At 43.9% G+C, this 13,824-nt stretch overlaps 1 protein-coding gene across 1 annotated transcript; it reads right to left on the bottom strand.

The window, feature by feature from the left end:
* Positions 1 to 261: 261 nt before the first annotated feature.
* LOC124623158 (myrosinase 1-like) lies at positions 262 to 12,885 on the bottom strand. The gene is made up of 7 exons (XM_047148949.1): positions 12,708 to 12,885; positions 9,217 to 9,311; positions 8,961 to 9,108; positions 5,567 to 5,709; positions 5,365 to 5,451; positions 1,359 to 1,465; positions 262 to 412 (listed from the first exon to the last, which is right to left on the bottom strand). Exons 1-7 carry the CDS (start codon positions 12,883 to 12,885, stop codon positions 262 to 264), a joined length of 909 nt encoding a protein of 302 aa, XP_047004905.1.
* Positions 12,886 to 13,824: the final 939 nt, after the last annotated feature.

The raw sequence follows: 13,824 nt of genomic DNA, 5'->3' as shown, positions 1-13,824 counted from the left end.
CTCTCAGTTCTTGTGCATTTACAAATGAAAATGTACAGGCCATGAAGCTTGCAGTAGCCTACGACAGAATTAGTGAGTTTTCTGCTATGATGTAAGTACAAATCATCATGTCGAGTTACCAGTGTTAGTGCTTATAATTGGTACCTGTTGTGACTGGGCGTGGATTGGTCGTGGTTCAAGAAAATACACAGTATTCAGTTTTTCAAAAATCAATATTTATTCGGCACTTGTGCTGCACATATCATGTAAGTGTGTGGGGCACTAAGAAGGTGGCGTGGTGTTGGCATTCTCGAAGTCCTTCCACGGCACCGCCTTGTTCTTGTAAATGTCTGCCAGGACGGCCACCGAAGCCTTTGGCGTCCTGGGTCGTTTGGGGTCATCATAGTCCACAGAGTACAGTCCGAACTTCATTCTGTGGACAGAGCGGAGCAATATACAGTGCTTATTGCTTAATCTCACCAAGTTTACGGTAGAGAGATGTGGACTTTCGGTATGGAAATCATCCAAAAATTAAGAATTGCAGAGTTGGCAACGGAGACATGTGTGTTGGGATATACTGGGGGATACAAGAAAGCAAACAGATCCACCAGGGGAAATAACTGGAGGAGAAGGTGTAATTGTGACTGTAAAATGAAATGGATGTTACTGGCACAAGTGACCAGGTGACTCGATGATAGATGGAGGACGGATGTTATTTGTGGGATTTCAGGAGGAGAGAAAATACAGAGACACTAAGTTCAAGAAGAATTGGATTGCGACAAGAGAAAACATGTGGGATCAAAATGGAACATTGGAAATCAGTCTTTCTCCAGCGGTGAATGTCAAATGGCTGGATGACGTAATTCAGGTAAAATAACACAGCAGATAGTCACTGGTGTCTGAGAAAACTTGTTGTAGTATATTTGAGCAAAAGCACATACAAAGACAGCAGTAATTATCCGACAGAAATCAACAGAGGACAAGATATTAAGAGATAAATACAACATAGCAGTGGCTGGAAAGCGACAATGACTGAAGAGCAATGAGGAAATGACAGAGAGCTACTGAAAAGTTCCGTTATCTCGTAAAATCGCCAGTGATTCGAGATCTCAAATGATGAATGTCTGTGAGGGAGAATTGATCAGAGGTACTCCTGCAAGTTGCACGGTGAATCAGGTAAAACTGTGATAATAATCGTGTCAACGGCAGTGAGATGTAGGCAACACATGCAAGAAGGGGGACAAAAGAAGAAAATTCCAGGAAAAGTTTCCAGGCAGCTCATCAGTGCTAGAGAGAGACCAATATACTAACAATGTGGCGTTATCTGTTAGGCAGTTTCCTTTTGAATTCCATATTTACGTCATTGCTATCTGTGATACGTGTACCAGTCCATCCATTCCAGGCTGTCGATTAGACTCCAGTTTGTGTAACCGACCATTGGCACGCCATCTTCATTGATGGCTCGCAAGATAGCTGAGACGTAGCCCTGCAACAAAGAAGGGCCTCATCATAATGTCATTAAAAACGAAATTACTGTATTCACTATAATTAAATGATGAATATCAGTCATCACTTTTTTTTAAATCTGTCGTTTTAATCTGTCGTGTAATGTAGAAATGCTACTGGCATGCCATTGCCAAATATCGGCAGAAATTCCAATTTTCCAGGAGGTTTCAATTGAGGGTCACCCACTAAAATTTGCAAAAGGCGGTTGCACACTATAAGTACATGTTTGATGAAGACTCATGTGCTAGTGTTTTGTGCAAGCATGTATAGGATAAATCTGAGCAAGCATCTGGACTGTACAAGCTGCTTGATCGAATTTCAGTTATGCAGGATTGTACAAGCATGCAAGTACGTACATGCTCGACCGTGTCTACCACGTGTAGTGAGACTTGTGCAAGCATTCATCAGTTGTGAGACCGGGTGTACCGTGAATAGTTTCCGTAGGCATCTTGTCGAGCGATCTGAAAATGCTTCCAGTGATAGACCTTTATAATGGCAATACATTCAAATTATATGATGTTATGGCAGTATGAATTACGCATAATCCTATGACCTCAGAATCTAGAGAGTCTCATGGAGAACAGGTTTGGCTCATAACGATCATTAAATAATTGTGTAAACCAACAGTTGCTTTTACTATTTCGGTAGTTGTCATTTTTGTTTCTACGCAGGTCAGGTCACTCAGAATTGCTTTAGCATACCAGTCCTCGAAGGAAAAGCATTGCCCGTTATGAATCTATGTGACATTTTCATGAATTCTTTGCGATTTTTGTCTCTTCCAAATCTTAACTGACCTGCAAAAGTCTTCTAAAAGGTTTGTATTCTGTAGAACCCCCCCCCCCCCCCCCCCTCCCAATCCGATTTTCTACCATCTGTGCCGAAAACGGACCAAATAAATCCTTAATTTGCAAGTAGAAACATACCATAGACATGTTTATAATTAAAATATAACGACCAACTCGCAGCTGCACGAACTGTCTCTGCATGTTTTCTATCCAGCCCCGTGAAAATTCCACCTTTTTGCAAAATCATTCGCTCTCTTGGATCAGTCATGCAAGCGGATAGCCGTCTGCACTCGACATATTTCAGGGATGAACTGACGCTTGTGCAAGCATGCTTGAGCCGTGTGAAGGCGTGAGGGATTTGTGCACGTTTGTACAAAACGCCTGATTGTGCGTGGTTGTCAGGCATGCGGTTATGGCTGTAGTCACCTTAATGTGTACGTTAGCAGTCAGTCTGTCTGACGCGGGTTCAGAGGACCTCTGGGTGGACTGGAATGAAGCTTGTTCGTCTACGAAGATCTAAGTGAGGTACTTGAAGAAGAAATAGATGCTCTTGAGTGACTCACAGCTTAGGTACAAGATTATGTGCCAGAGAGAGGACTAATGGCTGCAAATGAGGGACACGAACCTGCCAAGTTGATCCTCCTTCCCACCACTGAGACAAAAACTTCCCGTTTTACGAGATGTTGGACTCAGTCCTTCGACATACAACTGCCTTTTCAACGGAAGATGCATAAGACATGAACAGAAGATGGCACGAAGTACGTCGGAAAGCCAATATCTTTCCTGTTATTTCATTAGCCTTTTACAATTACGACACTATTCCGGCTTCTTATTGTCGATTTTGGTCATTCCAGCGTCCTCCAGCCTCTGAACTGATTCAGTAAGAGGGTGGCCTTTGATAAGTCTTCCTTGCGTTTTGTTCTGTAGATCTGTGTTTGTAATCCTCTCCTCATTTCTACGTTTCTTTTCCTGTTTCAGCTCGTGTAGCCTGTTCATCTTCTCGCGATCCGTACTTTTACTGTCTGTAATATTCTTTCTTCCTGTTATATCAAGCGGCAAATGAAGTTTCTCTAAGTCGCTCGAGGAATGTGTTGGCACGTTTCCTTCGAAAGCCTTTGAGATAATTTACATAGGGCATCGAACAGGCATGTTCTGGCAATGAAAGACACAACTGCTAATCAAGTTAATAATTATGTTTGTACAAAAACTTGTCTCAGAAACGATCACACTGTCACGAAACATTATCCATTGCTGGGGTGACCACTTAGTCACTTAACATGGCTTGTAGCACGAGCAACAACTGGAAACACAGTACACAGTCGGTCGCGACCGCCGCAATGTCTGACATATTCTGTGGCCCAGGCGACCTCTACAAACATCCCACAATCCGTCACTATAGCGACCTCTGGACTCACAGCATATTGCATCACACAATCCATGACGCGGGTGATGATGAAGCCAGAGCATTTATTAAAGTTCAAGCGCTTTGACCAAACACATAACGAACGAGCATACTCTGATGGGTGCTTGTATCTCTGTGCTCTCTCTCTCTCTCTCTCTCTCTCTCTCTCTCTCTCTCTCTCTGTGTGTGTGTGTGTGTTCTCTGCTACATAGTTGTGCTGAGCTCCCAAAATTGGGCATGCCGTGGGGCGACATTAGAGGTGGTAGAAATTGGGCGTCACACTCGCAAATTCTATCATTAAGGTCCTGTATTTCTGTTTTTTTGTCGGCTGCAGTACCGGTTCGTATACTAGCAGTGCTGCCATGTGGTTCACACAGGCGTCTCACTAGGCTTCGCCTTCGACGCAGCCAACCCGCAACTCATCTATGCTTAGCGCGTTATCGTCAGCTCATCCCCTGCAGTCCGCGGTATCGGGTCAGCCCCTAGAGGGTCTCCTGGTAAACAGCCAGAGGCTGCAGAATAAAGCAAGAGGGGTCTTCCAGACATGCACCTTTTGTTGCATCCTCCGCAATTTTGAGAGTCAGTAGGAAAAAAGTAAGCTTATGCAGCGCGAATATCTCTGCCCGCGCAGAGCCACGTAGAGAAAGTTCCATCTTCGCCAGTGAGTGACTCATGTACTGTCACCGTTTGGACACCAGCTCGGATCGGACGTCGCCTTTTCCAACCAGACTGCTGCGCTCCCTCGACCGGTGCTCCGAACCTTGGTGTTCTGCGCCATGGACAAGTCGTGCTGCTCGTGGGATAGAACTTTGAATATGTACTCTCTTTTGAAGACAGGCGTTTCATTGGCCGAGAGAACATAATCTACGCTCTCAAGAATCTATTTTCGTGTCGTTCAAGAACAGTTGTTTTTTGATGAACTTTCCTTGAAATTAATAAGAAAATTATCTGGAGTACGTTTATTTTCTTTTGTTGTATTGCATCAGAAACAGCAGACTGTTTGTGTTCGAAGTTCACTTGTTCAAATAAACAATATTTAGTTGCCTCTATCTGTGGTCTTGTGGGAGCATTCCGAGTGAGGAATATTTCAGACACTGTAAGCTCGCAGGTTGGCTAAGGGTGTTAGCATTGCAGCCTGAGCTGTAAGTTCGCTTGTCGGCTAACAGATGGCACGGCTGGCTGGCTGTGCTTGGCAATCATGGGTGGCAGTCGTCATATGGGCGATTTCCTTTCTCGCATTCTCCATTCCGAGCTCGCACTTCACCTCTTACGAATTCGTCGTCCACAACTCACATATAGTGGAATAGGCATAGTCATTGAGCTATGAAATTTCTTCATACTGAACTGCAAACGCTCTCTTGAATTCTAACAACCCACCTAAATTGTCCCCAGACTAGACTTTCCTCCATTCTGTTCTCTGTTCTTTTGTTTAAGATTCTTAGAGTCATCTTTGCTGTATATGTAATAATGCTACTTGTGCTATGTTCGCCAGATTTCTTAGTTCCTTGATCATTGCTGTCTGTGCACTCTATAGTTTCTATCTGTTCACTGCAGTAATTTCTCATACATTATGTTGTATGAAACTGACCTTCGGAGCAGAACACGAAAGTACGCTATCTCTTGTGGAGAGCACCCTGACTTACCCTGAGGTAGTGGACTCGACCAGTGTCATTGAGCACCAGGAGGGCCCGCCCAGCCGTTCTCCGTGACGAAGATGGGGTAACCGGGGTAGGACTTGTGCACCCAGTTCAGGAGCTTACGGAGTCCCCATGGAACGTCCTGAAACAATGTAGGGAGCTTTCATGTACAGCCACTTCATAGAGATGATCAATGAACCACTCATGAAAGTGCAAAAGTTTTGGTGACAGAGACATCTACATATTGAGTTTCCCACCGTGATCCAGTAGGCGGTCGGGTAGTCTGGAATGGTGGATGTGACGACACCAGTGTCGTGCAGCTTGGAAGGCTCCTGGCCGCTGCTCCCGGAGGTTATAAAAGATGAAAAGTAATGGTTCAGCCTGAAGAAGTCAGCCGTGCCTGTGAACCACACAATTTCTGAAACTCCGATTTTTAAACTTTTGTCATTAGTGGGCCTTATGGGAGCAGGTAGTCTGTAGCAGTTTATTCAATTTAATGGAGTAATAATATTTTTAATATTTGAAGGTATTTTTACTCAGTTGCTACTGCAATGATATTTATCCTGTAGATAACATTATTGCTCGTCTTTTGGTCCGCAACATTTATAATTTTCAATGTTTCACGTAATTGTTTTAGGCATTTTCAGTGGGCTACAAAGAAATAAAGGAGACAATTATTTGTCTAATTGTAAGTATTTTGTTTTGAACTATGTGGAGCCTTACAGCAGCATTTCTAAGCTTTTTAACAGCTCCTTTGGAGGATTAGCTGTTATAGTCTCGTGTCCCGGTCTCTATAACCCACACGCCTCTTAGGAGCACTCTCTAGTTCTCTCTTTCCAGTCAGTTGATAATTAATTTTTTATGGTAATGTAACTTCTGTCATTCTATCAATGATCCTTCCGTTTCATTGTTTCCTCTTCTGTGTTATCAATAACGGAAAAGATTTTTGAATCTGATCTTATTTTTTCATTCCTTACTTCATCTATTTCATTGCAGCCTGTAACATAACACACGAACTTCACCTCTCGGGTCCATACATACCACTTCTATTTTTTCGTTATTGTCCATGATTTGAACTATATACAAGAGTAGGTGCCGTAATAACTTTATAGTATGAGGTGCATTCAAGTTCTAAGGCCTCCGATTTTTTTTCTCCGGACTGGAGAGAGATAGAAACATGCGCATTGTTTTAAAATGAGACCGTGTTCATTGTCAATACGTCCCAGAGATGGCAGCACCGTACGGCAGATGGAATTTTACCGCCAGCGGCGAGAATGAGAACTGTTTTAAATACTTAAAATGGCATCGTTTTTCTTACTTGAACAGCATGCAATCATTCGTTTTCTGAATTTGCATGGTGTGAAACCAATTGAAATTCATCGACAGTTGAAGGAGACATGTGGTGATGGAGTTATGGATGTGTCGAAAGTGCGTTCGTGGGTGCGACAGTTTAATGAAGGCAGAACATCGTGTGACAACAAACCGAAACAACCTCGGGCTCGCACAAGCTGGTCTGTCGACATGATCGAGAAAGTGGAGAGAATTGTTTTGGGGGATCGCCGACTGACTGTTGAACAGATCGTCTCCAGAGTTGGCATTTCTGTGGGTTCTGTGCACACAATCCTGCATGACGACCTGAAAATGCAAAAAGTGTCATCCAGGTGGGTGCCACGAATGCTGCCCGTGTGGCATGTTGCCAAGCAATGTTGACGCGCAACGACAGCATGAATGGGACTTTCTTTTCGTCAGTTGTGACAATGGATGAGACGTGGATACCATTTTTCAATCCAGAAACAAAGCGCCATTCAGCTCAATGGAAGCACACAGATTCACCGCCACCAAAAAAATTTCGGGTAACCGCCAGTGCTTAAAAAATGATGGTGTCCATGTTCTGGGACAGCGAGGGCGTAATCCTTACCCACTACGTTCCAAAGGGCACTACGGTAACTGGTGCATCCTACGAAAATGTTTTGAAGAACAAATTCCTTCCTGCACTGCAACATTAACGTCCGGGAAGGGCTGCGCGTGTGCTGTTTCACCAAGACAACGCACCCGTACATCGAGCTAACGTTACGCAACAGTTTCTTCGTGATAACAACTTTGAAGTGATTCCTCATGCTCCCTACTCACCTGACCTGGCTCCTAGTGACTTTTGGCTTTTTTCCAACAATGAAAGACACTCTCCGTGGTCGCACATTCAGCAGCCGTGCTGCTATTGCCTCAGCGATTTTCCAGTGGTCAAAACAGACTCCTAAAGAAGCCTTCGCCGCTGCCATGGAATCATGGCGTCAGCGTTGTGAAAAATGTGTACGTCTGCAGGGCGATTACGTCGAGAAGTAACGCCAGTTTCATCGATTTCGGGTGAGTAGTTAATTATAAAAAATATCGGAGGCCTTAGAACTTGAATGCACCTCGTATCTCATTTGTATTTCTGTGCTATTTCCTGTTCCGAAATTCTTCCAAATGGTTCCCGGAAAGCTTGAAATTTATTAACCCTCTTTTCAATATCTTTGTAGTAGTTAAAACCAATATGCATTATAGACAAATGAGGTGGAATATATGTTCTAAAAGTTTGTCGCTTATTATTTTTTTCGATCTGTCTTTGTAATCTGTTATCTTTATCTAATTTGCAGATATAGTTAAATCGAAACATACTGCGTTTTAGTTCAGTCTATATACTGCTCTATGTAAGTTAACTTCTCTTTCCTTTACAATTATCTGATCATCAGCGTATAATAGAGTACTTAATGGTACGCTGGATATTATTCAATTACTAGCTGTGTTTCATGTTTTCGCTTTATAACTAGGCCGTCAAATTAAAGTGGGTGACAGACTGTACCTTTATTAAAATTCTATGCGGCATTCCCAAACCTGAATTTATAAATATTTTCTTATTAACATATAGACTAAGTTACCTAAATATTTACATTATTTATAAGATGCAAGATTGAACCCTAACCCATATGTAACGTATCGTTACAGTTTGTGTAATAGCTCTTGTAAAAGTGCTTGTATACTCAAACTTCTTTCACCCGTCGCCAGTTACGTACTTGCCATTCACTGCACTTGTTACTAGGTTCTCTGAGATTTCAGGGGAATTGTAGAGCTGTGGAATGCAGTGATGTGATCAAAATGAGGATGGTGTGGGTGCAGGGGTAGCCTGCTGACGCTCAGGGGTGATCTTAGATTATCTTGTCGTTTCCAGTTTCTCTGGTTCGTCTCATGCACAGATGTTTCACAATATTGGTATATGTTTTTTACAGGTGAGGAAACCCCTCTAAGACCTGAACTGGAATTTGGTTGTTTATACTGTCTTTAAGAGTCCAAAAGTGTTAACGAGGAACTGACGTGTGGAAAGTATCAGTATTCTGCAGGACACGCTAGTGTAGACAGAAGGTTCAAAATGGTTCAAATGGCTCTGAGCACTATGGGACTCAACTGCTGATGTCATTAGTCCCCTAGAACTTAGAACTAGTTAAACCTAACTAACCTAAGGACATCACAAACATCCATGCCCGAGGCAGGATTCGAACCTGCGACCGTAGCGGTCTTGCGGTTCCAGACTGCAGCGCCTTTAACCGCACGGCCACTTCGGCCGGCTAGACAGAAGGGTTGAGGCGTTTCCCTTGTGGCTGCGTGTCGGCTACTCACCCTTGATGAGGTGAATCTCGGACGGGGAGAGCGTGGGTAGTCGGGACGTGGCCCGCCCCTCCTGCTTGCTGTTGGCCGCCACGCGCTGGCGCACCACCTTGGGGAAGTTGCCCAGCAGCGAGAAGATGGGGTTCGCCCACAGGCCCACCTACAAGCAAGGGACTGTGCTTTTAGAAAGTCTCGAAAGTGAGTGACGAAAGAATAAAAGACTGGACGTGGAAGCGAACTCAAGTGGTACTACGGTGGCACTGCTGACCTCGAATTGCAGCTGGCGCTCCGAAGCATCAGCGTCTTCCTTACTGTTGGTCAGTGGCTCGTACCAGGCACCGTCCAGCGTGACGCCGACGTTGCCTGGAACCGGAATCGAGATCACTATAGTATTAGCATTTTAGTTTATCGTGCTTAAACATTGAGGCATAGAGCTATGTACACGGCAGGAAAACATATTAGTACACCCTCAAATTCACTCAGTTTTAATTGTTGCAACAGTGCATATGGAGTACATGAAATGATCACATATATAGATCAATGGCACAAGTGCTTCTGTGGTACCAGGTACGCCGATACCCGCATATGGTGGAGCTTTGATGGGCGACAATTCAGGCGCTGTCTCTGGCATCCAATCGATCATACGGTTGGCGAATAATCTCCTGGTATACCTTATGCCACGCCTGACCGACCTGTTCACGCACTTCTAATCGTGTTCTATCGTTAATTCATCATTAATTGAAGATAGGAGCCCCCTTGGGCTATTTTGCCAATAGTTTTCTTCCTCTTACGTATTTTTCTGCGTAAGAGCTGTCCTCAACCCATCGATTATGCAAGTGAAGAGTGACGTCATCCAACATATCCACTGGCCTGATGCGGTCCCAAATACTGAGTCGTGTTTTCCAGAATTATTAACGTACATTCACTGCTTAGTGCGACTACGTAAAGAGTTTCACCCATCGCCGTTGGAACGTACATTTTTGTAGCGATACTGATTTTATGCAAAGTTTTATATCATTCGCAATATTTTTTATAATCGCTTATTGAGAAACATTTCATTGACGCATCTCAATATACAAAAAAGGCACATTTCAACATCCGAAGATCTACAAGAACAAGAAATCAGAAACGTGCCCCAATCAAATGGAAAGTAATCGGCTTCAAGCATATATATGTTTCAGAGGAAGGTAACGTACGAGAATAATGATATACCGCTCATCGTAAAATATTACGTCAGCGTATAGAATACTAATGGGCCGGTACTAAGTGAGAGAAGAAGAAAATCAAATTTTACTGTGTTACAAAAATAGGGAAATAGTAAACATGAAAAACTTAACATATTCATATGAGAGACAACTTCAATAAAGTACTAGAGATTCCAGCGGGACGAAAATGGGCACCTTTGAATTCACATGAATGAAAGACGCAAACAGATGTATAAACTTAAAGAAACAAAACGCTACAAAACTACAGTTGCTATAATACATGATTATTAAAATTGTAGTCTGGTATAAAATATTGACTCTTCATAGTTACAAAACGCAACTTGTCAATATCAAGAAGACAGAACTTGATGCCACCTACGCGAAACCACAGAATGACTCTGCTTTGTCCGCTTGCGAAGTAGAGCGAGAATTGTCCAGAAACGGCAGCTGCGCACAAGTATAAAAGTGTCACAGAAAATAAAAGTAGTTATAGTAATACAGACTAAAATGTAAAATAAAAGCAAGAAATTATTAAATTATTGAAGAATTTACTAAGCTCGCTTTTCTCCTTTCCTGACAATGTCCGGTATTATCACTTAAATCTATATTCAAGGTTAACAAATCTCTCTTTACTAGAAACACTTTCATTTCCATTGCCAGTCTACATTTGATATCATCTCTAGTTATCTATTTATAGCTGCCCGAATAGCAGTAATCATCTATTACGTTTAGTGTCACATTTCCTAATCTAATTCATTGCATCACCCTTGTACTTTTGTTGTTATTCGTTTTCTAACCATTTTTATCAAGACAGTGTCCATTCCATTCAACTGACCTTCCAAGTCTTTCGGCGTCTCTTACAGATCTACACTGTCATTGGCAAACCTTAAAGCTTTTATTTCTTCTCCATGTACTTTAATTCCCTGTCGACACTGCCTCACACAATTCAGAAACAAACGATTGTTAGCAAACTTCACTCGTTGGACTTAAGCTTGGAACATGTTCACAGACATAAGTTGAATAAGTAATGGAACACCTTTTTTCCTCCACCAGTTTCGGTAGAAAGTAATGCAGAATCTGTTGTGCGGCATGGTGGAACATTACCGCTTCACCCCTTGTAATTTCATGACTTTCTCATAGTTGGTGTTCTATACGTAGCCTTAAAATTGGCGACTGTAACGGAGTGTATTCCAAGCAGAGAGCTGCCATCGAGTTTCTTTTGGTGCAAAAATAGAGCATCGTAGATATTCATAGACACTTCCAGAATATCTAAGGAGACCTGGCAGTGAACAAAAGCATGGTGAGTCGTTGCACGAGGCGTCTGTCATCATCGCAACAAGGTCGAGCAAACATGTTCGATCTCCGGCGTGCCAGCCGGCCGCGTACAGCTGTGACTACTGCAGTGCTGGAACGTGCGGGCACTCTCATTCGAGGTAATCTACGGATCACAATCACACACATCGCTTCTCAAACGGATGTCTCTTTTGATAGTGCTCACAAAAATGGTTGAAATGACTCTGAGCATTATGGGACTTAACTTCTGAGGTCATCAGTCCCCTAGAACTTAGAACTACTTAAACAGAACTAACCTAGGGACATCACACACATCAATGCCCGAGGCAGGATTCGAACCTGCTACCGTAGCGGTCGCGCGGTTCCAGACTGTAGCGCCTAGAACCGCTCGGTCACACCGGCCGGCGATAGTGCTCACAAACTCGACCACCAGTAGGGGTAGACAGTGGTGTGTGCACGCTGGGTTCCTCACCCATCCTACAGCTCGGATCTCTCACCTTCCGGTTTCCAATGAAGGATGACCTCCACGAGAAGCAGTACGTGAATAATGAGGAGGTTGCTGATGCAGCAAGACGTTTGCTCCGACGTCGACCAGTAGAGTGGTATCATGCGGGCATACGGGACCTGCCAGTAATGTGGTATGAGGCCGTCGCATCGAACGGAGATTATTTTGAAAATTAGGGTTTTGTAGCCAACAGGGTGGGAAACTGTATGCTGCACGAGGATCCTGATGGCAACGGCCTTGCCGCAGTGGATACACCGGTTCCCGTGAGATCACCTAAGTTAAGTGCTGTCAGGTGTGGTCGGCACTTGGATGGGTGACCATCCAGACCGCCATGCGCTGTTGCCATTTTTCGGGTTGCACTCAGCCTCGTGATGCCAATTGAGGAGCTACTCGACCAAATAGTAGCGGCTTCGGTCAAGAATACCATCATAACGACCGGGAGAGCGGTGTGCTAACCCCACGCCCTTCCTATCCGCATCCTCCACTGAGGATGACACGACGGTCGGATGGTCCCGATACGCCACTCGTGGCCTGAAGACGGAGTACTAGCATCCTGATAAACCCAATCCACTTTAAGAAAAAGAAACGTCTTCTATTATTTACTGAACGCCCCTTGTCTTACTCTTATCTTTTTGATGGTGAGCAATCTGTCCTCAAAGTAGGAAAGTACTTGTATTCAAGGATGGGTATAACTCCTCTTGAGCTACATATCAGAAGCCAGTAGACTGATAAAATAAAAATAAATGTTGGCCTCACCCCTCTGCTTGAGGCGGAAGTGCTGGTCGTAGAGCCGGTAGACGCGCGCATGCGCCAGCAGGATCGTCTTGGCCGTCAGGTGGTCTGCGATGCGCGAAGCGTTGGCTCCAGGGGTGAAACCTGTGGTGGACGAGTAGCCGTTGGAGAACATGTTCGGCTCGTTGAAGGTCAGCCACATCTTCACCTGAGGGCGGAGGTAGTCACCTTAATGGCCCTGAGCACTACGGGACTTAACATCTGTGGTCATCAGTCCCCTAGAACTTAGAACTACTTAAACATAACTAACCTAAGGACAGCACAAACATCCATGCCCGAGGCAGGATTCGAACCTGCGACCGTAGCGGTCGCGCGGTTCCAGACTTTAGCGCCTAGAAACGCTCGGTCACTCCGGCCGGCTCGAATTCATTGAACGCCTCTCGCATAGCCCTCCTCACATTACATTTCGCTTCGCGCAATTTTTGTTTATCTGCAAGGCTTTGGCTATGTTTATGTTTGCCGTGAAGTTTCCTTTGCTTCCGAAGCAGTTTTCTAACTCGGTTGTTGTACCACGGTGGCTCTTTCCCATCTCTTACGATCTTGCTTGGCACATACTCATCTAACGCAAATTGTACGATGGTTTCCACTGATCCTCAACACTATCTGTACTTGAGACAAAACTTTTGTGTTGAGCCGTCAGGTACTCTGTAATCTGCTTTTTGTCACTTTTGCTAAACAGAAAAATCTTCCTACCTTTTTTAATATTTCTATTTACGGTTGAAATCATCGATGCCGTAACCGCTTTATGATCGCTGATTCCCTGTTCTGCGTTAACTGTTTCAAATAGTTCGGGTCTGTTTGTCACCAGAAGGTCTAATATGTTATCGGCACGAGTCGGTTCTCTGTTTAACTGCTCAAGGTAGTTTTCAGGTAAAGCACTTAAAAAAATTTCACTGGATTCTTTGTCCCTGCCACCCGTTATGAACGTTTGAGTCTCCCAGTCTATATCCGGCAAATTAAAATCTCCACCCAGAACTTAACTTCAACTGCTTCATGTTTCCCAATTCTGGTGTTAAGTTTGTCGCTGTTCTCATTTCTGCTACTTCTAATTACGTTAGCCTTTTTTCGATTTACTCTCAGT

The sequence above is a fragment of the Schistocerca americana genome, chromosome 7 (assembly GCF_021461395.2).
Source record: "Schistocerca americana isolate TAMUIC-IGC-003095 chromosome 7, iqSchAmer2.1, whole genome shotgun sequence".
Classification (NCBI taxonomy): Eukaryota; Metazoa; Arthropoda; class Insecta; order Orthoptera; family Acrididae; genus Schistocerca; species Schistocerca americana.
This window is presented reverse-complemented; position numbering and strand designations above follow the sequence as displayed.

Coding starts and splice junctions, on each gene's coding strand:
- LOC124623158 (XM_047148949.1), bottom strand. CDS start 12,885: ATGTGGCTGACCTTCAACGAGCCGAACATGTTCTCCAACGGCTACTCG. Junction 5,452..5,566: donor CGACCGCCTACTGGATCACG/GTGGGAAACTCA, acceptor ACATTGTTTCAG/GACGTTCCATGGGGACTCCG. Junction 1,466..5,364: donor TCGTCACGGAGAACGGCTGG/GCGGGCCCTCCT, acceptor TCTTTGTTGCAG/GGCTACGTCTCAGCTATCTT.